Here is a 25182-nt window from a genome sequence, read left to right as displayed (position 1 = left end):
TCCCAATTCACTTCCCTCCCTCCTGTTCTCTCTCCTTTCTTCTTTCAACTAGTATGTTTTTATTACGTTTTTTTCTTTGACTTCTGCAAAGTTAGATAAATCGAGACATGAATGTCCTCGCACTCCAGCTCATGAAAAGCACCCGTTCTGTGCCTCTGTGTGTGACAGCTGTCTGTGCTGGCTGTGTGTACCAGCACGCAAAGCTTCCTCAGGCCAGTGCACCCCATCATACCAGGCGAGAGAGGGTTAAAGGACAGAAAGATGGAAAAGCGATTACGTGGAACATGTGAGCGATGTTCCCCCAGCCCAGTGGTATAAACGAACACTGAAGTCACTTTATCATGAGCCAAGTATTACAAAACCCAAAAAAAAGTAAAAATTCGATCTGGCTGTTCCAGTGCCAAATGGATGAAATGTCGACAAGACTTCTCCTTCTGTGCCTCTCCTGTCTGCTGAGAAACGCAGGCTCCTTTGTGTGGTTCACATTGGAGAGATCTGGTTTCTCATTTTATTCTCAAATTTTATCTTTAGTCCTTTGTATGTTTCTCCTCAGGGCTTAGTTTTTGGTTTTAATAAACATCAGAATAGTCGTGTGCTTATAACAAGATGTGAGTAATTCTTTGCCCTGAAAAACACATCCAGGATCTCCGAGTCCTGAGCTCTGACTGCTGTGTGTCCCGCTTTGTCTCAGGGCACTCAGCACACAGCACTCATGTCACTGGCTCAGTAAGTGACCTAAGCTTAGTTTGGTCCAGGAGTATTCTGGGTTCTCGTGTCCCCCCGTTTACTATTCGAGATTCAGAAATCAACAAACCCAAGCCCAACTTCAAAAGCTCCCGCTGAGGAGAGGAAACACTGATGAACATGTCCCTGCTCTGACCCTGTTCAACACGGCCTTGGTGCCCTCTCCCGCCCTGTCCCAGAATCCTGTGTAGGAAAAATGAATCCCTGACTCAGTTGCTGGGGTCAGTAACTATTCTTGCCTGAATAGTAAACAGTAAATAACTCATATACAAATTAAGGTCTTGAGCCTCACTCCAGAAGCTGGAAGGCACCTATAGGTTGTCCAAAGGGGCTACATTTTACTGTGAGAACCACTGAAGCCCAGGGTGGCACTAAGTTCTAAGGCCTGAGACCCAAGTTCAGTGCAGCTGGGCTGGAAGAGTCACATCCCTGGCCCATGACTAGGGCTACATATTTTAAAGGACACCTTGATTTCTCAGAAGCAGCACCTGGCAAGACCATGGGTGTAAAGGCAGGCAGGATGTTCTAGGCAGCTCCCGGTGGGGGGGTGCGGGGTCTGACTACATGGGCCGATCACAAGCTCCATGGGAGCCAATGGCAGTGACCAGTGGGCACCAGCTCCTGACATGGAAATGCTCTTCCCCTCAGCAGCTCTGAGGCCGAGATTGGGCAAGAGGCTCTCACAGCCTTGGAGAACAAGGCTCAGGTGGCCTTCTAGCTGCAGGGGTGGGGGGCTGCCCTTGCCTGGAAGGCTGCTCCCCAGGACAATGACCCACTGGGGGTCGCCGGGGGAAAAGCAGCCTCCAAGGGTGCTGGGGACTGGGGTGGAGAAGTCAAGGCTACCTGTGCTGTGTTTCAGATGGGAGGTCGAGAGAAGCAGCAGGGTTTAGGCACGGGATGCCATGGCAGCTCTCTCCACAGTTCCAGATTCCCAAAGGGACAAACTTCTGCAGTAACAGGCAGGCAGATCCAATTTAGATATTTTGCTTTATGACAGGGCAGAAACAGTAGTGCAGAGCTGGAGAAGCCTTTACATTAAGGAGTGTAAGAAGTTTCAGTGTGGTCAATCTATCTGTGAGCTATAAATTAAAGTCTAGGGATCTAAATTTTAGTATCAGGTCTAGCAGGCATCTCAAGATGCCAAGATGACTCATGATAAGACCCGGCCTTAGCTTGTCCCTAGGCCTTTAGAGCGCCACAGTCGCTGGAACTTACGGGTGCAGCCACTGAGTGCACCTTCCTTGAAGCAGGCCCAGCCCCACCACGTCATGTTCTCATGTTGTCGGAGAAGCCTTCTGAGATCTTCTCCCTTTGTTGAGAAGGGCCTGGCTACAGTGCTTTGTGCATGATGGTTCCTGTGCCTTCACCCCAGGTCTGAGAAGCACTTGTGGCTCAGTGCCTTTGGGACCCGCCCTCCCCTCCCCTCCCAGTGTCGGTTTCTGTTGAGCAGTTGGGCAGGCTACAGTAAGGATCCGGGCCCTCAGCTCTCCCCACATGCTACGTTTCCATTTTGACATCACTGACGGCACTAAGAGATTAGCAGTGCTGGACGAGGTGGGTAGCACATCCGTCCTTCTGCAGCCTTTCACAGCCCACCTGAGCACCTGCATCCAAGCACATTTCCACCTCCCAGCTGCATCCTTGGTCAGGAGAGCTGGTGAACATTGGTGTCTTTGCGGATTTTTCTCATCAAACACCACCAGCTTCATCCAGCTGGGGAATTCCTCATAACTTAGTCCTGTGGATGTTTTCTTAGGGGATAACAGGAGTTTTCAACTAAATAGAACAACCTTTTTTCTCCTTCAGTTATGTCTTATAATGTTCCTCAATATTTCACACCGGAAAGTAGACAATTCTGTGCCTGCCAGGGAACAGAAATCATGGGAACTGTTACTTCAAAAGCACCAGGAAAATGAGTGGCTGGCAGCCAGCAACCAAGGTCATCTTGACCCAGGAACACATGTTAGAAGAATGTGGAACATTCCACAGATACCGGGTGCAGGGTTTGGCACCCCTGAAGATCAGTGTTGAAGACGCTGTCTGATTACTATGAAATTAGCAGATTCATCCCGAATTCCCAGAAACAGTGAGAAGGGACTGGACAAAAATAGTGACATTAGAGAGAGCGGCTGCACACAGGCTGGTTATTCAGAGGAGGAAGCAGAAGAATGAATGTGTGCCTTACAGGTGTTCAAATGACTGTGGTGGTGAAAAGCAGGCATGCCACGCTGCCCAGCAGGAGACCCAGGACCAGGGCCTGCAGGCACCCACACAGCTCAGGCCGTAGCAGCAGTGGCGGTGCTGGCTTTGAGGAAATGGAATGGGCAGCTCACAGTCCTTGTTGTTTCTGAGCTCTTCAAGTATTTTCTTAGAAAACAGTAACTTTCAATGTAATAACAATCCTTTTGAGTTATTCTCCATAAATCTGTCTTTTGACTGAATTATAAGCTTCTAGAGGGCAAGAGTTAATAGCCCCATGATGTCATGCAGGCCAAGGAGGTCAAGCTCCCGTCAAGGAGTCTCTAAATATGGGAAAACCAACTGTCCATAAGCCCCCATCAGGCCCACGCCATGGGCCGTGCAGTGAGCGCCTCACCTGGCATCCTGCAGACAGGGGGAGAGAGCGATCATGATGGAGCAGTCCTTGGCAGTCATGGCGACGCGGTACTGCTGCACCTGCAGGGGAGGGAGAGATCAGTTCCAGGTCTCACAGGAAGCCTCTACCCCGACGCAACCTTCCTTCCTAGCCACATGCAGAAACTGCTTCCTGCCTCAGAACCCAAGGGTGGGATTAGGAGCATGGGCCACAGTGAGCAGGGGTGTCAGGAGGTCTCCCTGTGAGAGCATCTGGGCCGGCTCTCAGCCCCACAGGGCTGTTCAGAGGCTGGCATCACCTCCTGACCTCTCAAGGCAAGCAGTGTGGGACTCTGACTCCAGACCCTGAAGCAGATGATCCATCTTCAGCAACGTCACCATGGTCAGCCTTTAGAAGGAAAAATAGTAAGCCGCCTGAGCCCCCAGATGTTGGCCACACTCAGAGTATCGAGCGAGCATCACTTGACACCTCCAAGAAGAGTGTATCGGGTGTTAGGCAAGGCATCGCTTAGAACGACAATCCCTCTGGAACGTCACACAGCCACCAGAGACAACTGCAGATGGCCACCCTTCTACAGGCTGTGCATGTGTTAACTCATTCCACCCTCACAGCAGCCCAGCAGGGCAGCACAGCTGGCATCCCACTCTACAGACAAGCAACAGACACAGGGATCATTTGTCTGCGGTGCCCTGCTCATCAATGAGAGAGCAGGGACTCAAACCCGGAGTGCTGGCTCTGACATCTGCACTCTTCAACACATGCTCCAAGCAATGTGGGTCTGTCCATACTGACCAGGGACAGCTCAACACACACCACAATGTCATCCACACAGACCAGGGACAGCTCAACACACACCACACTGTCATCCACACAGACCAGGGATGGCTCAATACACACCACACTGTCATCCACACAGACCAGGGACGGCTCAACACACACCACAGTCATCCACACGGACCAGGGACAGTTCAGCGCACACTACACTGTCATCCACACAGACCAGGGACGGTTCAACACACACCACACTGTCATCCATACGGACCAGGGATGGTTCAACACACCACACTGTCAGAGTCGACGTATATAAAGCCGTGCACGTGCTCACGTGTATGGCACAGGCAGGGAGGGAGGTGAAGGACAGCCACCACAATGCTCACAACTGTCTCCTCTACAGAGTAGAATGTGAGGTACTCTCTCCCCGTCCTTCTTTGGACTTTCATATATGGTTTGGATTTTTTTTATAGCTCTCACTTTCACAAATATAAACAGTTGTAAAAAAAAAAAAAAAGAATTGGGCCTAACACATCACTGGCCTTAATATTTGTACTAATGACAGACCATCTCCTGTCCCCCTTTTAACTGCTCCCCTCAACTGCATACAACCAGGAAGATCTGGTCTTAGAAAACAGCCAAGCTGCACCTTCCAAAGGGCAGGACTGGGTGTGAGGGAGGGGGGAGAACCTCAAAGCACAGATTTAGCTCAGGCCCCAGACTGTTCTTGGGACATGAGAAAACCTTTCATAGCAGAAGGAAATGAGCAGATCCTATCCTTACACGCTATTCAGTTAACTAGGAAATCAGCTATGTCCCAGAGTACCAAAAAAATCCCAGTCCAAAAGAATTACTAAATATTGAAAACATAAAATTAAAAAGTTTTAGCAGAGCCAAGTGTAGTGGCTCACACCTGTAATCCAGCACTTCAGGAGACCGAGGCAGGAGGATCGCTGGCACCCAGGAGTTCAAGACCTGCCTGAGCAACACAGTAAGACCCCATCTCAAATAAACAGGACAGAAATGAATGAATGCAAAGTTTTTACATGATACAGTCAAAATTCAAAGGCAAAAGATAAATGAATGACTAGGAGAAAATATTTGCAACATGTAACAGACTATAAATGTCAAGAATATGTAAAGTGTTAGTAATAAATATGAAAAAAATAAAACTATCCCCAAAAGTAGACCACAGAAATTTAAGATTATATATATATATATATATATATATATATATGAAAAATTCAACCTTACTACAAATCAAGGAAATGCAAATTATAACAACGAAGTATTTTCTAATCATCAGATGGGCAGAACTACACACACACACACACACACACACACACACACACGTCGGCCCTTGATGTCTGCAAATTCCAGATGCAGAATCTACAGATACGGAGGACTTAACTAGGGGACTTGAGCATCCTCATATTTTGGTGTGTGTGTGTATGTGTGATAAAATGAAGAGATCAGGCCTCCACTTCATGTAATGCTAGAATAAGTAGTTGAGGCCAACCCAACTGCTGAGGCCAACTAACAAAGCTAGACAAAAATATTTGCTTGAAGGCAGAGCTAACAAGCCAGGAAGAACTGCTAGAATAGGGAAGGACAAAGGCATCTAAGTCTGCTTTTCCAAGAGAGGGTAGTGATAATTCCACAGCTGTCTGAGAGGAACTTTTAACTAATCTTCAGGGCTATGGGAACAGTAACTATCATGACCCCCTTCTTTAGGTTAGTACCCAAAATACTGCCCTTTTTAAAGTAAAAAGGTACAGTGGCTCATGCCTGTAATCCCAATACTTTGGGAGCCCTAGGCAGGCAGATGGCTTGAGCTCAGGGGTTTGAGACCAGCCTGGGCAACATAGCAAAACCCTGTTTCTACAAAAAATACAAAAGGAGGCTGAGGTGGGAGGATCACTTGGGCCCAGGAGGTGAAGACTGCAGTGAGCCAAGATCACACCACCGCACTCCAGTCCGGGAGACAGGAGACCCTGTCTCAGACAAACAGAGTAGAGGGGAGCCAAAGTTGACAGGCCCTACCAGCAACTGCAGTTTCACTTTGAAGAGACCAAACCATCACAACTGGATTAAAATGACTCCAGCTGCTTGTGTTTCCCAGGCCTCTGACAGAAACAAACCTAAAATTCTCTCTGGAAGAAGGTATGATCCTAGGCCTCAAGTGACTTCTAAAATAATTGTTCAAATGCAATTTCGAGCACACAAGCAAAACTATGCAGACACAAGAAGACGATGACATGAATGAAACCAACAGAAGCAAACAGAGCCACAGTGGGGGAGAAGGTCTACGGGAGCTATGCATTCTACTTGACTTTGCTGAGAACCTAAAACTGCTCTAAAAAATAAAGTCTATGAAAAGAAAAAGGTGCCACTGGACAAAGAAAAATCCACAATAGTAGGAAAAAACTACAGCCGTGGATTCCAACTACTGGAGGTGCCGGACACATGCTGCATCAAAGAATAAAAGACTTAATTCTGCCAAGGCAAGAGATGAATTATAAAAAAAAAAAAAAAGAAAAATTTAAAAAATAAAGAACAGACAAAACTGAGAACTTCATGGAGAACCAGAAATGATAAAATGAATCATTTAGAGATTGTAGAACTCAAAAGATGCAGAAATGGATATGAAGAATTAAACAGATTAAACACCAGATGAGAAAAAACTGAAGACGTCCAGGTGGATGGGATGATTTCAACAAACACAACAATGATTGACAGAAGACCAGCTAGCATTTCTCCTCATGTGGTTCCCTTGTGGTGTTATTGCTAGGATCACAAGGAGGGAACAGTTACCCTTGCTATAGTTCCCGGTGGGGAACTGGCAAAACCAGCCTTTGGCATGAGCTGAGGAGGCAACTGACTACTATGGTCTGAAGAGTTCGAAGTGTCTTCCACTGCTTCTTCCAAAGCACCTGCGATTCCCACATTAGTCACTCTTTTTAAAATGCAAATGTTATTTAGGAAGCATCACACTACTACATTAACTAGTTTTCTAAACCGAGTTACCCTGAAGATATGGGTTGGATAAAGAGAGATGATAATTTGGGGTCAAGGAACAGACAGAGGTAAGAAAATGGAAAAGCTAAAAAGAATTCCTAAACTGGAAGACAGACCACAAGTACATATCCAGAGTGAAGCATGAAAAGGATGCAATCTAGAACATAGAGAGGAAAAGGTATAAGACATAGAAAATTAAGAGAAAGTGTCCAACATACTTGTAATTGGAATCCAAAAGGAAAGAGGAGCTGGCCAGGCGCGGTGGCTCACACCTGTAATCCCAGCACTTTGAGAGGCTGAGGCAGGCAGATCACCTGAGGTTGGGAGTTGGGAGACCAGCCTAACTTTGTCTCTACTAAAAATACAAAATTAGTTGGGCATCATGGTGCATGCCTGTAATCCCAGCTACTTGGGAGGCTGAGGCAGGAAAATTGCTTGAAGCCAGAAGGTAGAGGTTGTGGTGAGCCGAGATCATGCCATTGCACTCCAGCTGAGCAACAAGAAAGAAACTCCATCTCAACAACAAAATATAAAAAAATGTTAAAAAGGAAAAAGGCCATACACAGTGGCTCACACCTGTCCCAGCACTTTAGAAGGCTAAGGCAGGAGGACTTGAATTTGAGACCAGCCTGGGCAACATAGCAAGACTTCATCTCTTAAAAAATAAAATAAAAATTGTAAAAAGCTGGGCATGCTGGCATGATCCTATATTCCTAGCTTCTCAGGAGGCTAAGGCAGGAGGATCCCTTGAGCCCAGCAGTCTGAGGCTAGGATGAGCTATGATCACACCATTGCACTCCAGCCTGGGTGACAGAGTTAGACCCCATCTCTTACAAAAATAAAGTAAAGATAAGTAAACGGGAAATGGGCAAAAACAAAACAATAAATCAAGGCCAATATTTTCCTAAAATGAAAAAAAGGCATCAAGCCACAGATTCTAGAAAGCCTCCAAACATATCATTTATACATTTCATGAAACAAAAATTAAGAACTCATCACCACAGACCTATACTAACATTAAAGAATGCTCTTCAGACAAGAACAAAATGATCCCATAGATATACTCAGAGATACAGGGCAGCATGAAGGGCAATACGGGAAATAAATACATGGGTAAATGAATAATGACTGTAATAAAAAAAATAAGGTCTCCTTGACAGAATACACAACAACAATAACAGTGTAAGTCAGGAGCAGCAGTAAAACATACTCTAAGAATCTTGCATTGTGCAAGAAGTCAGTAAAAGTACTTAATGATATTAGACTCCAGGAAGTCAACTGCTTGCTGGCAATAACTAAAATAACCACTAGAAAAAACTGTAAAGGGCTCTACAACTTCCAAGCAGAGTGGGGACATAGAATGATAAAAAATAATAAGCCAAAAGATTGTGGGAGAAGAGAAATAGAAACCTAAAATAGGTAAGAAAAATTTTAAAGTTTAAGCCTTAGTGTAAGTAATAAAACAACAAAGAGCATCAGAATGAGTAAAAAAACAAACTCAATTATATGGCACATTTTACATACAAAAACACAGGTTAAAATGAAAGGACAGAAAAAGATACACAGTGCAAACATGAAACAAAAGAACCTAGAGATGTTACATTAATATCAATCAAAAGAAACAAGTAACAAGTATAAGCAAAGATAAAGGACACTTGAAAATGCTAAATGATGACATGGACATATTGTGCATGCTAAAAAAAAAATTTTTTTAATTTTAAGAAAAATGGTAAATGACACTCCAAATTGAAAATTGTAATTCACCAGGAGAATGTAACAGTTCTAACTCTGAGGAATCTAGAGTACAGCCTCAAGATAGCAGGAATAGGCAAATTCATAATTATTATGGAAAATTTCAAGCCATCCTTCTAACGGAACAAGCAGAGGATAAAATCATTAAGATTGTAGATCAGAACAAAACACTTAATTTAGCCTAATAGGCAGATTAGAATGCCACATCCAACATTTGAGAAGACACTACCTTTTCTTTTTCTTTCTTTCTTTCTTTCTTTTCTTTCTTTCTCTCTCTCTCTCTCTCCTCTCTCTCTCCTCTCTCCTCTCTCCTCTCTCCTCTCTCCTCTCTCCTCTCTCTCTCTCTCTTTCTTTTTTTGAGGAGTTTCACTCTTGTTGCCCAGGCTGGAGTGCAATGGTGCGATCTTGGCTCACTGCAACCTCTACCTCCCAGGTTCAAGCAATTCTCCTGCCTTAGCCTCCTGAATAGCTGGGATTACAGGCACCCACCACCACGCCTGGCTAATTTTTATATTTTTAGTAGAGATGGAGTTTCACCATGTTGGCCAGGCTGGTCTCGAACTCCTGACCTCAGGTGATCCACCCACCTTGGCCTCCCAAAGTGCTGGGATCACAGGCGTGAGCCACTACACCCGGCTGAGAAGATGCTACCTTTTCAAACACACACAGAAGCATTATTTTAAAAAATTAAGCCACAAAAAAATGTCAAAGGATCAAATGGCAATCTCAACAAATGCCACATGATCACTTAGACTATACTCTCACTCCAACGCAATTTTGCTAGTAATCAAAACAAAAAAGAACCCTCAGTGCTTGGTAATTAATTCCCTTCTAAATATTTCCATGGGTCACAGAAGAAATCTTCATAATCATCAGAGTACATTTTAATTGAATGATATTGAAAGTACAGCTTGTGGAATGTGACTAAAGCCATTTTGAGAGGAATATGAAGCTTTAAACACATTTTAGAAAAAAGAAAGTGCTGAAACTCAGATAAGCATTCCTATCAGGAAGAAGTTACAAAAAGAACAAATTAGCATAATAGAAAAAATGAAATGATCAAGAATTAAACAGAAAGCAATCATACAGCACAAATGGATCAAAAGTTAATTCTTATGAAACTAAACTCCTGGTGGGAATGATTAAGAGCCCCTTCAGGCTGCTATCACAAAATGCCAAAACTGGTAGCTTATAAACAACAGAAACTTAATTCTCACAGTTCTAGAGACTGGGATGTCCAAGACCAGGCACTAGCAGATCTGCTATCTGGTGAGAGCCCACTTCCTCATACACAGCCATCTTTTCACTGTAACATCACATGGTGAAAGGGGCTAGCTTGCTCTCTGGGGTTTCCTGCATAAGGGCATGAATTCAAATCATGAAGGCTCCACCCTCATGATCTAATCACCTCCCAAAGGCCCCACCTCCTAATACCATCACCTTGGGAGTTGGGATTTCAGCATATAAATGTGGGGGGCGGGAAGGCAAAACATTCAGACCATAGCAAAGAAGGAGAGAAATCAAACATCAGACAACTGAAATAAAAATCCTTAGGTCCTATAAAACCTGAAAAGATAATAAAAGAATATTACCCAGCAAATCATATGCCAAAATTTTGAAAGCACAGATAAAACAGAAAAAAATTTCTAGAAAAATACAATTTACTAAAATTTGATACTTTCTTTCAAACACAACTATGGGCCCTAGCTGGTTTCACCTGTGATTCTACAAGGCATTTAAGTCAGAAATAATACCATTCCTTTTTTTTTTTTTTCCCCTCTTTTTTTTTGAGACAGGGTCTTGTTCTGTTACCCAGGCTGGAGCACAGTGGTACCATTACAGCTTGATATAGCCACGACCTCCAGGGCTCAAGTGATCCTTCTATCTCAGGCTCCCAAGTAGGCGAGACTACAGGCATGCACCTCCACAGTCAGCTGATTTTTTATTATTTTTAGTAGAGACAAGGTCTCACTGTGTTGCCCAGTTAGTCTTGACTCCTGAGCTCAAGTGATCTTCCCACCTTGGTCTCCCAAAATGTTGGGATTACTGGCATGAGCCACCCAACCCAGCCATTGTTAATCCACCTCTTCCAGAGAACAGAAAAAGAGTAAACAAACGATCTTTAAGTGTTTTGTGGGCAGGCCTATAAAAAGAGAAAGCACGGTTCTTATCTCTCATAAACATGGGTCAAAATCCCTAAACAGAATATTAGCAAACTCAAAATCATATAGAAAAAGAGCACATCACAATACATTGTGCAATTAACCACATTAACAGAAAGTATTTTGAACAATCATATGATCATCTCAATAGAAACAGAAAAGGCACTGATAAAATTCAACGTCTGCTCCTGATTTTTAAAAATTGTCTTAATAAATCAGGAATAAAATTGAACTTCTTTAATCTGATGTCAGCCATTCAAGGGGGAAAAAAAACCCTACACTAAACAATCTCTTTGATGGTAAAATGCTTTCTCTTTGAGTTTTGACACAAGATTAAAATTCATACTATCACAAATTATCTATAGAAAGTGAAATAAAACAAAGAAGTGAAAAGTATAAGGATTGGGAAGAAAAGAGAAAACATCCAATTCACAGACTATGATTACATATAAAGAAAATCCAAAAGAAACCATAATCATTAGGATTAGTAGGAGAGCAAAGTTGATGTCTGCAAGAATACTTTTCTTTTGTTGGTTTATTTTTTGTTTTTTGGGGGGTTTTTTGAGACAGTTTTGCTCTGTCGCCCAGGCTGGAATACAGTGGCGCAATCTCAGTTCACTGCAACCTCCACCTCCCAGGTTCAAGCAATTCTCCTGTCTCAGCCTCCCAAGTAGCTGGGACGACAGTTGGTGGCCACTGCACCCAGCTAATTTTTGTATTTTTAGTAGAGATGGAGTTTCACCATCTTGGCCAGGCTGGTCTTGAACTCCTGATCTTGTGATCCACCTGCCTTGGCCTCCCAAAGTGCTGGGATTATAGAAGTGAGCCACAGCGCTCAGCCACAAACACTTTTTTTTAATTGCATTTTAGCTTTTGGGGTACATGTGAAGAACATGCAAGATTGTTGCATAGGTACACACATGGCAGCGTGATTTACTGCCTTCCTCCCCTTCACCTATATCTGGCATTTCTCCCCATGCTATCTCTCCCCAACTCCCCACCCCCCGTTGTCCCTCCCCTATTTCCCCCGAACAGACCCCAGTGTGTGATGCTCCCCTCCCTGTGTCCATGTGTTCTCACTGTACAACACCCGCCTGTGAGTGAAAATTGTAAAGTAAGATCTTAGCCAGGCATGGTGGCTCAGGCCTGTAATCCCAGCAGTTTAGGAGGCCAAGGCAGGCGGATCACAGATCAGGAATTTGAGAACAGCCTGGCCAACGTGGTAAAACCCCATCTCTACTAAAAATACAAAAATTAGCCAGTGTGGTGGCACATGCCTATAATCCCAGCTACTCAGGAAACTGAGGCAGGAGAATGGCTTGAACCCAGGAGGCGGAGGTTGCAGTGAGCCAAGATTGTGCCACTACACTCCAGCCTGGGCAACAGAGCAAGACTCGGCCTCAAAAAGAAAATTAATCAATTAATTAAAGTAAGATCTTTTTAAAGATGCTATTAACATCTAAAACCATCAAATATCTTGAAATAAATCTAATATGAGACCTCTCTGAAGAGAATCATAAAACGTTTTTATCAGAATATGTCCATGTTGGAAGACTCAGTACTGTACAGATTTCAACACCTGTCATTTTAATGCTACACCATGAAAATCCCAGGAGGTTTTTGTTTTTAATTTTTGTGGGACAGCACTTTTGTTTGTGCTTTTCCTGCAGAACTGAGCGAGGTGATTCTCGAGTTCATGTAGATATACAAAAGGCCAAGAACAGCGAAGACATGCTTGAAGAATACAGAAGGATTCGCTCTGCCAGATATCAAGGCTTGTTATGACTCTACAGTGTTCACTACCATTTCTATGATGCCAGGACAACTCCATTTGAAAAGAAAATAAAACCCTCCCTCCTGCCATTTCAAAAATCAGTTTCAGTCACCCAACAGAATGTGAAAGACAAAACAATAAAGTTTCTAAAGATACAGTAGGAAAATATCTTTAGGACCTTACGGTAGAGAAAGACTTCTTAAATGGGAAAAAGACTGGTAAATTACGCTACCTTAACATATGAAGTGTTCTTATAAGGACTCCATTAAGAGTGAAAAGACAAGCTACAGAGTGGGAAAGGATACCTGCTGGACACAGAACTGACAAAGGGCTTCTCTCCAGAATATACCAAGAATGCCTTCAAATCAGTAAGAAAAAGACAACTCTACCAAAAAATGAGCAAGAGACATAAATTGTGACTTAAATAGATCATAAAAGCAAAAATCCAATAAACATATAAGAAGGTGCTTAATCTCATCACAAGATACCACTACACACACACACATCAGAATGGCTGAAATTCAGAAGACCCACAACCCAGTGTTAGAGACCGTATGGAGCACAAGTGACTCCAGACCTGTTGCAGGGAACATGATCAGGTGAAACTGTTTTGCAGTATCTACTAAAACTAAGTATACTCATCCCTGTGGCCCAGAAATCCCATCCAAGAGAAATGTGTGCACAGTACACAAGATCTGTACAAGAATATTTATGGCAGCTTAATTCATAATAGCCCAAAACTGGGAACAACCCAAACGTCCATAAAATAGCAGAATATATAAATTGTAGTAAGCTAAGTCCTCACTTAATGTCATCACTAGGTTCTTGGGAAACTGACTTTACGCCAAACAATGTGTAACAAAACTAGATCACGCACAGTGGCTCATGCCTGAAATCCCAACACTTTGGGACACCAAGGTGGGAGGACTGCTTGAGCCCAGGAGATCAAGACCAGCCTGAGCAACATAGTAAAACTGCATCTCTACAAAACAAGAAATTATCCAGACGTGTCGGGTGCAGTGGCTCACACCTATAATCCCAGCCCTTTGGGAGACTGAAGGGGGCAGATCGCGGGGTTACGAGTTCGAGACCAGCCTGCCCAACACGGTGAAACCCCATCTCTGCTAAAAATACAAAAAATTAGCCAGGTTGGTGCTGGTGCCTGCAATTCCAGCTACTTGGGAGGCTGAGGCAGCAGAATTGCTTGAACCCAGGAGGCGGAGGTTGCAGTGAGCCAAGATCGAGCCACTGCACTCCAGCCTGGGCAACAGAGCAAGATTTTGCCTCAAAAAACAAAACAAAACAAAAATGGTGCTGAGACAATTGTATAAGTATATGCAAAAGAATGATGTTGGAGGCCGGGCGCGGTGGCTCACGCCTACAATCCCAGCAATTCGGGAGGCCGAGGCAGGTAGATCATGAGGTCAAGAGATCGAGACCATCCTGGTCAACAAGGTGAAACCCCGTCTCTACTAAAAATACAAAAATTAGCTGGGCGTGGCGGTGTGCGCCTGTAGTCCCAGCAACTTGGGAGGCTGAGGCAGGAGAATTGCTTGAACCCAGGAGGCAGAGGTTGCGGTGAGCCGAGATTGTGCCATTGCACTCCAGTCTGTGTTAACAACAGCGAAACTCCGTCTAAAAAAAAAGAATGATATTGGAGCTGGGCCGTTACAGTGCACGCCTCTAGTCCCAACTACTGGGGAGGTTGAGGCAAGAGGATTACTTGAGCCTAGGAGTTTGAAACTGCAGTGAGCTACAGTCAAACCACTGCCCATCAGCCTGTGTGACAGAGTAAGTCCCTGTCTCTGAAAAAAAAAGAATGATGTTGGACCTCTACCTGAAATCATATATAAAAATTAACTCAAAATGGATCAAACACCTAATTATAAGAGCTAAAACTATAAAACTCTTAAAAGGGAACACGGGATATCTTCATGATTTTAGATTTATTTAGCAATGAATTCTTAGATATGACACCAAAAGTAGGAACAACCTAAAATAAAACTAAACTGTACTTCATAAAAATTAAAAATGTTTGTGCATCTAAGACATTACCAAAAAAGTAAAAAGACAACTGACAGAATAGAAGAAAATATTTGCCCATCAGGTATTAGATAAGGGTCTAGTAGCCAGGATATGCAAAGAATTCTCAACAAGACAAATATCACTATTAAAAAGTAGGCAACTTGGTCAACATGGTGAAACCCTGTCTCTACTAAAAATACAAAAATTCAGCTGGGCATGGTGGCACGTGCCTGTAATCCCAGCTACTCAGGAGGCTGAGGCAGGAGAATTGCCTGAACCTAGGAGGCGGAGGATGCAGTGAGCCGAGATCGCGCCACTGCACTCCAGCCTGGGCAACAAGAGCAAAACTCCGTCTCAAAAAAAATGTAGGCAAAAGGGGCTGGGCATGGTGGTTCACACCGGAAATCCCAGCATTTTAGGAGGCCGAGGTGGGTGGATCACGTGAGCTCAGGAGTTCGAGACCAGCCTGAGCAACACGGTGAAATCTGCTGTCTAACAAAATACAAAAAATTAGTGGGGGTGGTGGTGCGCACTTATAGTCAGTCTCAGCTACTTAGGAGGCCAAAGTCATACCACTGAACTTTATCCTAGCAACAGAGAAAGAGAGACCCTCTTTCCAAAAAAAAAAAAAAAAAAAAAAAACTGGGCTAGGCGCAGTGGCTCACACCTGTAATTCCAGCATTTTGGGAGGCTGAGGTGGGCAGATCACTTGAGCTCAGGAGTTCGAGACCAGCCTGGCCAACATGGAAAAACCCTGCCTCTACTTAAAATACAAAAAAATTAGCCAGGCATTCTGATAGTTGCCTATAATCCCAGCTACTCAAGAGGCTGAGGCAAGAGTACTGCTTAAGTTCGGGAGTTAGAGGTTGCAGTTAGCCAAGATTGTACCACTGCACTCCAGCCTGGGCAACAGAGCGGGACTCCATCTCAAAAAAAAAAAAAGTGAGCAAAGGATCTGAATAGATATTTCTCCAAAAAAGATATATAAGTGGGCAAGAAGCCCATGAAAAGATGCTCTTATAGTCTTCAGGGAAATGCAAATCAAAACTACAAGATACCACTGCACACACTCGAGGACAGCTAAAATAAAAAAGGCAGGTAATAACACGTGTTGCTCAAGATGTGAAAAAAATAGAGACACCTTCAAACACTGCTGGTGGGAAGATCGAACTGTACAGCAATTTTGGGAAGTCTGCCCAGGTCCTCAGAAAGTTAAACATAAAAGTGCCACTGGACCCAGCAATTCGACTCCTAGGCATATTACCCCAGAAAAGTGAAAACACATGTCCATGCAAAAAAACCTCTACACAAGTATTTATAGCACCATTGAGCATAATAGCCAAAAAGTGGAAACAACCCACATGTCCATCAAAGGATGAACAGCCATGTTCTGTTCATGAAAGGAATGAAGTACTGATCCATGCTACAACATGGATGAACTTTGAAGACATGAGGCTAAGTGACAGAAGCCAACCACAAACAACCACGCATTAAATGATTCTGTTTACATGCAACATTTGGAACAGACAAGTCTGCAGAGATAGAAAGTAGATAGGTGGTTGCTTAGGGCTTGGGGTAATGAGGAGAAAATGGGGTGATGGCTAAAGGGTACAGGGTTTTTACTGAAGTGATGAAAATCTAAAAGTGACTGCGGGCATGGTTGCACGTATCTTTAAATACAGTAAAAACCATTGCATTGTACACTTTAAGCGGGTAAACTGAATGATATATAAATTACATCTCAATAAAGCTGTTACAGAAAAATAGGAAAAGATCTGAGCTACAAGAATGTTAGGCAGTGATAAGGGAAAACACATGAATAAATCTAAACAAACACCTGTGTAAAATAATACTTTGAATTATAACTAAAAAAATACCAAGACAAACAAAATACAAGACAATACTACACATAAGTTGGGAGAGACAACTGGAACTAAGTGTCTCAAGTCCTTATACTGTGTGGGGACTGAGAGTCTGAAATAACTGATTAACTTTAGAATTTAAATATTCAGGATCAAACTGGACGAGACACCACTAAAGGGAGAGAAACAGGAGGAAGTCCCAAACACATAGAGCAAAAAATGAAATAAAAAAATAATCACAAGTGCTCAGAGGTCAGAGGTCAGAAAACTATGGGCTGGGGACCAAATGTAGCCCACCACCTCCTGTTTTTGTTTTCCTGGAACTCAGCCTCTCTTATGATTTCTCCACAGCTCCTTTTAAGCTACAGTGGCAAGGCCGGGTACCTTCAACAAGGACCAGACTTTACAAATGTCTGCTGACCCCTGCTACCTGATACTACACAACAGACAAAAGCAAGAGTTACTGGGGGCTTCAGTTTCCTGAGCATTAAAATGAAGAAAATATTTGGTCTTTTCTTTGGAGGTACAGGGTTCAATTTTTTTTTTTTTTTGAGATGGAGTCTCGCTCTGTCACCCAGGCTGGAGTTTAGTGGCACAATCTTAGCTCACTGCAGCTTCTGCCTCCCAGATTCAAGCAATTCCCCTGCCTCAGCCTCCAGAGTAGCTGGAACTACACGCATGTACCACCACACCCAGCTAATGTTGTATTTTAGTGGAGACAGAGTTTTGTCATGTTGGCCAGGCTGGTCTCAAGCGATCAACCAGCCTCAGCCTCCCAAAGTGTTGGGATTATAGGCGTGAGCCACCATGCCCAGCCTTCAAGGTTCAATGAGAGAAACAATATGAGCGCAAGAACTTTTGTGTAGAAATGTCCTCAGCCAACTCCCTAGCTTCAGCTTCAACTACCAGAAGCTAATTTCCTACAAGAGAAAAAGAGCAGGCCCATTTAATGCAGCATGGAAAGACCTCAAGCCACATTTCTCTCAACATCTTGCAAAACTACAATATCACAGCAAGGTAAGTGATGCTGATACAATCCACACACTTATTCAGATATCTTGGGTTTTACATGTATGCAAGTGTGTGTGTGTGCGTGTGTGATCCCACATAGGTTGATGCGTTCACCACCATAGTCAAGATACAGAACAGTTTCATCACCACAGGGATTCCCAGGTTTGACCTTTTATAACCATTATCTACCTCCCTTGCTCTTCCCTGCCAACCCCTGACAAGCACTAATCTTTATCATTCAAGAATGTTATACACAGAGTCATTCAGTGTGACCTCTGGGGATTGGTTTTTGTCACCAACAAACCCCTTGGAGATCTGCCCAGGCTGCTATTTCTCAAGAGTCTGTTCCTTAAGACTTGATATGAATGCACACAGTCTGTGTGACCTGCTGGAGGTCACTGTGGAAAGACATGTAGGTGGTGTCCAGTGTTTAGCTCTTACAAAGAGAGCTGCTGTGAACATTTCTCTACAGGTTTTCGGTGTTAGTCTTCATTTCTCTGGCATAAATGCCCAGGAGCACGAGTGCAGGGTGGCTGCATGTTTAGTGTGAAGGAACCTTCCAAACTGTTTTCCAGAGTGACTGTGTCATTTTCCATTGCCATGGGCAACAGATGAGGGATCCAGCTTCTCTGCACCTGCAGCTGGCGTTGTTTCAATGTCTTTCTTTTAGCCATCCTGCTAGTTAAGTGATAGCTGCTTTAGCTGCTTACAAGACTACATTTACAGTTGAGGTTAAAAGATTAAAATAAAATGAAAAAGTAATCCATACTTATTTTGTAGAAAACTGAAAAATACAGAAACATATAAAAGGAAATAAAGTCCTGTTTCTTCTGTTAGGGAAAAAAACCCACCATGCTGCTGTTTATACCTAAATCAATGTATCCAAATTGCAGACAGCACGAGGCAGGCTTCACTGCTTTATTCTCACCCCAGGGCTCTACTTGGAACCCTCCTCACCAGGATGACAACTCTACCCTGGGCCTCTGCTAACATCCCTGTGGCCTTCGCGTTAGAGGCTCACCCGAGGCTCAGGCTCTACCAGACAGCCTCAGTCCTCCTTAAAACACTGACAGCTGCAGCCCCAACTAGAGAAAGCAGTGAGGGCTCCTTCCCAAGTATGAGCCACAGACACGTACTGGACAGGACAGGCTGGCCGAGGGCTCCAGGCAGTGAAGCACGCACACGTGGGGGGAGTGGCAGCTCACTCAAGAACAGGTTTCCTCACTGCTTGTTGTCCAGTAAAGGTTTTGTCAGCCTAGTAAAGCCTATGTTTAAGCCTCTCTCAGAACAACATCTTTTATTTTTTTGAGACATAATCTCACTGTGCCACCCAGTCCAGAGTACAGTAGCCAATCATAGCTCACTGCAACCTCCACCTCCTGGGTTCAAGCGATTCTCCTCCCTCAGCCTCCTGAGTAGCTGGGACTACAGGCGCATGCTACCACACCTGGCTAATTGTATTTTTAGTAGAGATGGGGTTTCACCATCTTAGCAAGGATGGTCTCGATCTCCTGACCTCGTGATCTGTCCACCTCAGCCTCCCAAAGTTCTGAGATTACAAGTCAGAGCCACCACGCCCAGCTTAGAATAACATTTTTAAATATTCAATATAAAATACAGATGGTAAAACTGTAAAAAAAAATTTTTTTTTGAGGCAGGGGCTTGCTCTGTTGCCCAGGCTGGAGCGCAGCGGTATGATCATAGTTCCCTGCAGCCCTGACTGCATCTCCTACTTCAGCCTCCCAAGAAGCTGGGACTATAGGCACACGCCACCAGGTCCAGCTATTTTTTCATTTTTCTTTTGTAGAGATGGATGTCGCACCATGTTGACCAGGCTGGCTTCCAACTTCTGGCTTTAAGCCATTCTCCCACCTCAGCCTCCCAAAGTGCTGAGCCAAAATATTTTTAAAAACAAACATCCCATAGTAATATGTAACATTTTATGTAGTAATGAATAAAACACACTCAAAGTGTCTGCCGCTACAGTGTAAGATGGAAAGTCTGCTTTTTTTCCTCTTAGTGGCAAAGTCCTGGGTGCCACTGACCCCACAGGCTCATTACCATGTTTGTAATGGAAAGAAATGCTAAACTCCAGGTAAAGCTTAGTAAAAATAAAGATGCCATTTTTTTCCTATCCAAGCTCATGGAGCCCTGAATTTCACAGACCCAGGAAATATAGGACAGGCCTCTTCCCTAAGAGACTCCTGAAGGCTGTCCCTTGGCCTTGGTTCTAAGGAAAGGAAGCTGCCTGCATATAGCCAGGGGCAAGGCAGAGGCACAGGTGGGGTCCTGGCACCCCAGCAAAGGCCTTGCAGAAAGGGACAGTTGGTAGAGAGCCTGTTCTGGGCTGCTGATTGGCTGTCCCCAGGCCCTGATCCCACCAGGGATGGGCCAGGGCAGAACTCAACCAAGGGAAATTCCCCTTAAAACCTAAATGTACTATCATCTGTACCAGTTCATCTGGGAGAAACTTCAGCCACTTTTTTTTAGATCCCAAGTTTTCTGTTTCAAACCTCAGGGGTAGGTAATGGAAAAAAAACAAAAAACAAATTAGTGCTAAGAATCTAAGGATCACAGACACCGCTCAACCCGGTTGTACAGAGGGTAGAGGCCTTTGATGTCCAGCAGGTCCATCATCTGCACCTGAAGGGTTTTGTACAGAAGATAGCCCTTCGGTAACCCCGAGCACTCTGGGGTGTTTTTTTCCTACCAAGAACATCAGGGGAAAACGAGAGCATGTTGATTATCAAAGATTGTGGAGGGAGACACAGGCCGGCGCAGACAGCATGTTTTTGGATGGGTCTGCCAACCTTCGTTAACGCGAAGGCCACTGTCCCGTCATCCTCAGTGGAAAGGTCAAGCAGCTTCTGGTAAAATGCTTCATCATAAGGCCCATCTATTTGTAAGGTTTTTCTGAAGAAGAAAGCACAATAAAAACAGGATGACAAAGCCACACAGAGGTTGTTTCTGAAACCGCTAACAGTCTACAAAGCCCAGTACCACTAAACATCACACAATTTATTTTGAAAAACAACTAATAGATATATCTCCCTCATGTTAAACAGGAAGGTTTTAAACAGAACGGAGCAAGGCCAGAACCAGGGAGCCCTGAAGCTGAGCCATCTCCTGTTCATCACAAGTAGCATCCTGCGCCAGAGACGCAAGTAAAGACCAGCGAGGAAGGAAGAGGATCCCTGCCCCAACTGGACACAGCATAGGTGTGGAGCCCAGTGACCCGCAGTGAAAGCCCAGGACTGAGGCTTGGCTGACACAGAAGGGCCTGCAGGAGGGCTGCTTGGCTGTGGAGCAACACTGCCCTCTGCAGGCTCAGCCCCAACTCAGGGATTGGAATTACCAGGGTCACAGATGTGCTTTCTTTTCTAGAAACCAGTAAGTGACCTTGTTCCTTCTTCACAAGGCACTAAATTACAGAGCCCGGCTTTGGTACCCAGGAGCGGAGGACTGAGGCAGGGAGTGGCCAGCGTGCTTCATCTCCTAGGAAGCTGTGCCCTGGGAGGCACGTTCTTACCCTGCCCCCCCCTACAGTCTCCTCTCAGAGCCACCAAGACAGGGACCGCCCGACCTCACCTCTCCTCGGGAAACTCTTCCAGGTATCGCTCAACCCGGTTGTACAGAGGGTAGAGGCCTTCGATGTCCAGCAGGTCCAACATCTGCACCTGGAGGGTTTTGTACAGAAGACAGCCCTTCGGTAACCCCGAGCGCTCTGGGGTGTTTTTTCCTACCGAGAACATCAGGGGAAAATGAGAGCATGTTGATTATCAAAGATTGTGGAGGGAGACACAGGCCGGCGCAGACCACAGGACTCACCCTGGTCTCAGCCATACGGGCATCACCGCAGGTGAGGGCTGGACCCTGTACCTGCGCTAAGGACAGAGATGATGCTCCTGCCTCACAGAGCTACTGGAGCTGGAGTGAGCCTGGACCACACCGGATGCACCAGGCCGAACACAAAGGAGAGAGCAAGAAACTCGCGCGTCTTGCCTCGTGCCTCTCCTTCGCCAACACAACTCTCAGAATGACCTTCAGATTCCATCACAACAGCCCTGGAAGTCACTTTATGATTTAAGTTTAGAGACATAATCCTCATTCTAAGGCAGGGGACAAAATTTATTTTCCTTCTTTTTTTTGAGACAGAGTTGCTCTGTGGCCCAGTCTGGAGTGCAGTGGCATGATCTCAGCTCACTGCAACCGCAAGGCAGAGAATTTCTAAGGATTCTGCTGATATCCTAAATCTGCAAGACCACTAAAGGGAGGACAATCCCAGGACACTGCAGAGTCCAGAGCCACAAGCCCACACTGAGAGGCAGGTAAGGCCTGGGCTGGCCACAGGCATGAGCTCAGAAGCAGCCACACAGAGCCACAGACAGTGGTCAAAGCCACTGACAAGGATCTGTTACATCATACGGACAGAGGCAGAAACAAAACTTCATTTGCCACTCACAGTTGTTTAGCACCTGTGCTGTACAGCGTGCCAGATAAGCTTGGAAGGTACCAAGTCCCAGACCATCTCCTCCCCTGAAGGGAGCAGCCATCTCCCACAAAGAACCACACTACAGACAAACACACAGTAATAAAGGTGTCCATACATGCTGTAGTCACCTGCAGACTTCACTAGGACCTAACATGAAAGTGCCAACGGGCAGGAAAACAGGAGTAAAAGTTCATTCACATTCCCAACTGGAAGGGATTTGTTAAAATTACAGCAGATCCATGCGTGGTCAATAAAAGTTGAATAAAATGCATGTCATCACCGGGCGCCGGGCCTTATGCCTACAATTCTCACACTCCAGGAGGCCAAGGCAGGCATATTGCTTAAGCCCAGCTTGGGCAACATGGAGAAACCCCATCTCTACCAAAAAAAAAAAAAAATTAGTTGGACATGGTAGTGATGCCTGTAGTTCCAGCTACTGGAGGCTGAGGCAGGAGGATCGCCTGAGCCCAGGAGGCAGAGGTTGCAGTGAGCCAGAATCACACCATTGGCACTCTAGCCTGGGCAACCGAATGAGACCTTGTCTTTAAACTAAACAAACATGTATATGTGTGATGGTATAGATACAGACTTATGGTAATTAAGTAAAAAAGGTCACGGCTGGGCACAGTGGCTTCACGCCTATTATCCCAGCACTTTGGGAGGCCAAGGCGGGTGGATCACAAGGTCAAGAGATCGAGACCATCCTAGTCAACAAGGTGAAACCCTGTCTCTACTAAAAATACAAAAATTAGCTGGGCATGGTGTCACGTGCCTGTAGTCCCAGCTACTCGGGAGGCCGACGCAGGAGAATTGCTTGAACCCAGGAGGCGGAGGTTGTGGTGAGCTGAGATCGCGCCATTGCACTCCAGCCTGGGTAACAAAGAGTGAAACTCCGTCTCAAAAAAAAAAAAACTAAAACTAAAACAAAAAGTCAGGTCACAAAATGACATGTAGAGTATGATCTTAATGTTTTAAACTGCACATCCCAGCAGCCAGGCCCGGCTCCACTCCCTCTTGTCTGTGTCCATGACCAAGAAGGTCTGCAGGAGCCCCAGGGTGCTGTGGTGCCACCTCTTAGTGCCCCCAGACTACCTCAGCAAGTGATGCCATCTGTCCCTCCAGACACAGTCTGCTTTCTTAAAAGCAGTTATATATCAAGATTATGGGCATACTTTTAACAAAATTTTCTGAAATGATCAGGAATCACTTTCATAACAAGAAAGAAAAAAAAAACAACCACAAAATTTACTTGTAATGAGAAAACATGGCGGCCAGACATGGCTGGCCAGACATGGCTCATGCCTGTAATCACAGCACTTTGGGAGTCCGAGGCGGGTGGATTGCTTGAGGTCAGGAGTTCAAGACCAGCCTGGCCAATATGGTGAAACTCTGTCTCTACTAAAAATACAAAAATTAGGTGTGACAGCGCGTGCCTGTACTCGGGAGGCTGAGGCAGGAGTATTGCTTCAACCTAGGAGACAGGTTGCATGAGCTGAGATCACATGACTGTACTCCAGCCTGGGTAATAGAGTAAGATCGTGTCTTGAAAAAACAAAAGAAAAAGTTGGCACAGGCAGAAGAAAAGAGGGCAGAGCCTAGGGTGTGGGCGGATTTCTGGCTGCGCACAAGCAGGACCATTGTCTTCAAACTGTCTCAGGCTCCCAGAGACCATGGGGTTTCTGTAGGCTGCCAAGAGTCACGAGCAGGCTCAGGTCATGAGATGTCAGGATACACAGCAGCGGCCAGGGCCCAGCCCCGCGCCCTCCTGTCTGCAAGGAAGGTGTCCTGCAGTCCACAGGCCCCACGGGTCTGTCTCTTTACTCCAGGCTTGTGAAGACACCCCACTATGGCAGGACACAGCCCTGAAGGGTTTCTGTGCCTCAATTCTCTCCGTCTAAGGAACATGTCAAGGAAAACCTGTCCCCAGGGTTGCAATGAGGATCCAACAGGATAACATGGTTGAAAACATTCGACAAACCAGAGAGGACCACAACATATGGATGATATTCTGGGGGGAAATCCTACAGCCCAAATGTGTCCTGCAATTTTTAGATGCAGCTTAAAAGCAAGAAAGGAAGTCTGCATCTGGGGGTGAGAGGCAGGTAGGCCCTGTGCTGGGAGCCCTGGCGGAAGCAGGTGGCATCCCCAGATCCCCCAGGAGGCTCTGCTGACCGCCTGGCCACCCATGGGGACTGCAGAGTCCCAAGGCCATTGCGGCCCCCACCGCCTACCTGGGGAAGGCTGGGACCTACCTTGGCAGCGCAGGCTCCTGCTGAAGGGGCTGGCTTCACAGACTCGCGGGCCCCGAGGCCCAAGCCCCAGTCTAAAGGTGCCTGCCCGGCCCTTGTCCGAGCTGCTCAGCAGCACCCGCGTGATCACGTGCACCAGCTCCCTGATCACAGCCCTTGTGCAGTGGGGCCCACTGGCCAGGCCGTTGGAAGGGAAGAAGAATGGCTTCAGGTGGTGTGCAAGCTCGCTCCAGTCAGCCACGGGGCTCCAGGCATCTTTGCAGCCATAAATCAGCTCACCATTCTTCAGGCAGGGAAAAGAGAGAAGGAAACATCAAACTACCAAGCTTGTAGGAAAAGACCTCAGTCCCCACCACCAGCAGGCCAGGCAGCGGGTGAAAGCCAACAGCCCTGATGCTGTCGAACCCATCTGTGGCCGCTGCATACTCCAGCTCCTCCAGGAAAACCCACCCTCAGGAGCCATGCTATCAACCAAGCAGCAAACCCTGAGACATGAAAAAGAAGAAAAGGTTTCAAAAACTAAAGAGCAGTGCCCTGGCCTGACCAACACCCCCCAGACAATGATATACAGTACATTCAGAAGCCAAGAGCAAATGCTCACCACAAGTGACAAACTCCCAAAGCCACCAGCCCAGTTACTCAAGAGCCTGAGGGCCTTGGCTTGGCTCTAAGCAGGCAAACGCAAGGATGGCAGTCAGCACCAGCACCGCAGATGAGTGTGTCCTG

General features: G+C 45.4%; 1 protein-coding gene across 3 annotated transcripts in view; it reads right to left on the bottom strand.

Annotated features, from left to right (window-relative positions):
• Positions 1 to 25182, bottom strand: part of IPPK (inositol-pentakisphosphate 2-kinase) — a 58440-nt gene that overhangs the window by 1505 nt on the left and 31753 nt on the right. For 2 of the 3 annotated variants that reach the window (XM_035301225.3, XM_035301236.3), the window contains exons 9-12: positions 24460 to 24739; positions 21304 to 21454; positions 20526 to 20628; positions 3341 to 3420 (exon numbers count right to left, since the gene is read on the bottom strand). In XM_035301225.3, coding sequence (XP_035157116.1) covers positions 3341 to 3420; positions 20526 to 20628; positions 21304 to 21454; positions 24460 to 24739 — 614 coding nt within the window. Of the gene's footprint in view, positions 1 to 1587; positions 3421 to 20525; positions 20629 to 21303; positions 21455 to 24459; positions 24740 to 25182 lie in introns of all 3 variants that reach the window. The other variant, XR_013532729.1, reaches the window with a different exon arrangement.

This window comes from Callithrix jacchus, chromosome 1 (genome assembly GCF_049354715.1).
Source record: "Callithrix jacchus isolate 240 chromosome 1, calJac240_pri, whole genome shotgun sequence".
NCBI lineage: Eukaryota > Metazoa > Chordata > Mammalia > Primates > Cebidae > Callithrix > Callithrix jacchus.
Note: the sequence above shows the minus strand (reverse complement) of the source record. Positions and strands in the feature narration are given on the sequence as shown.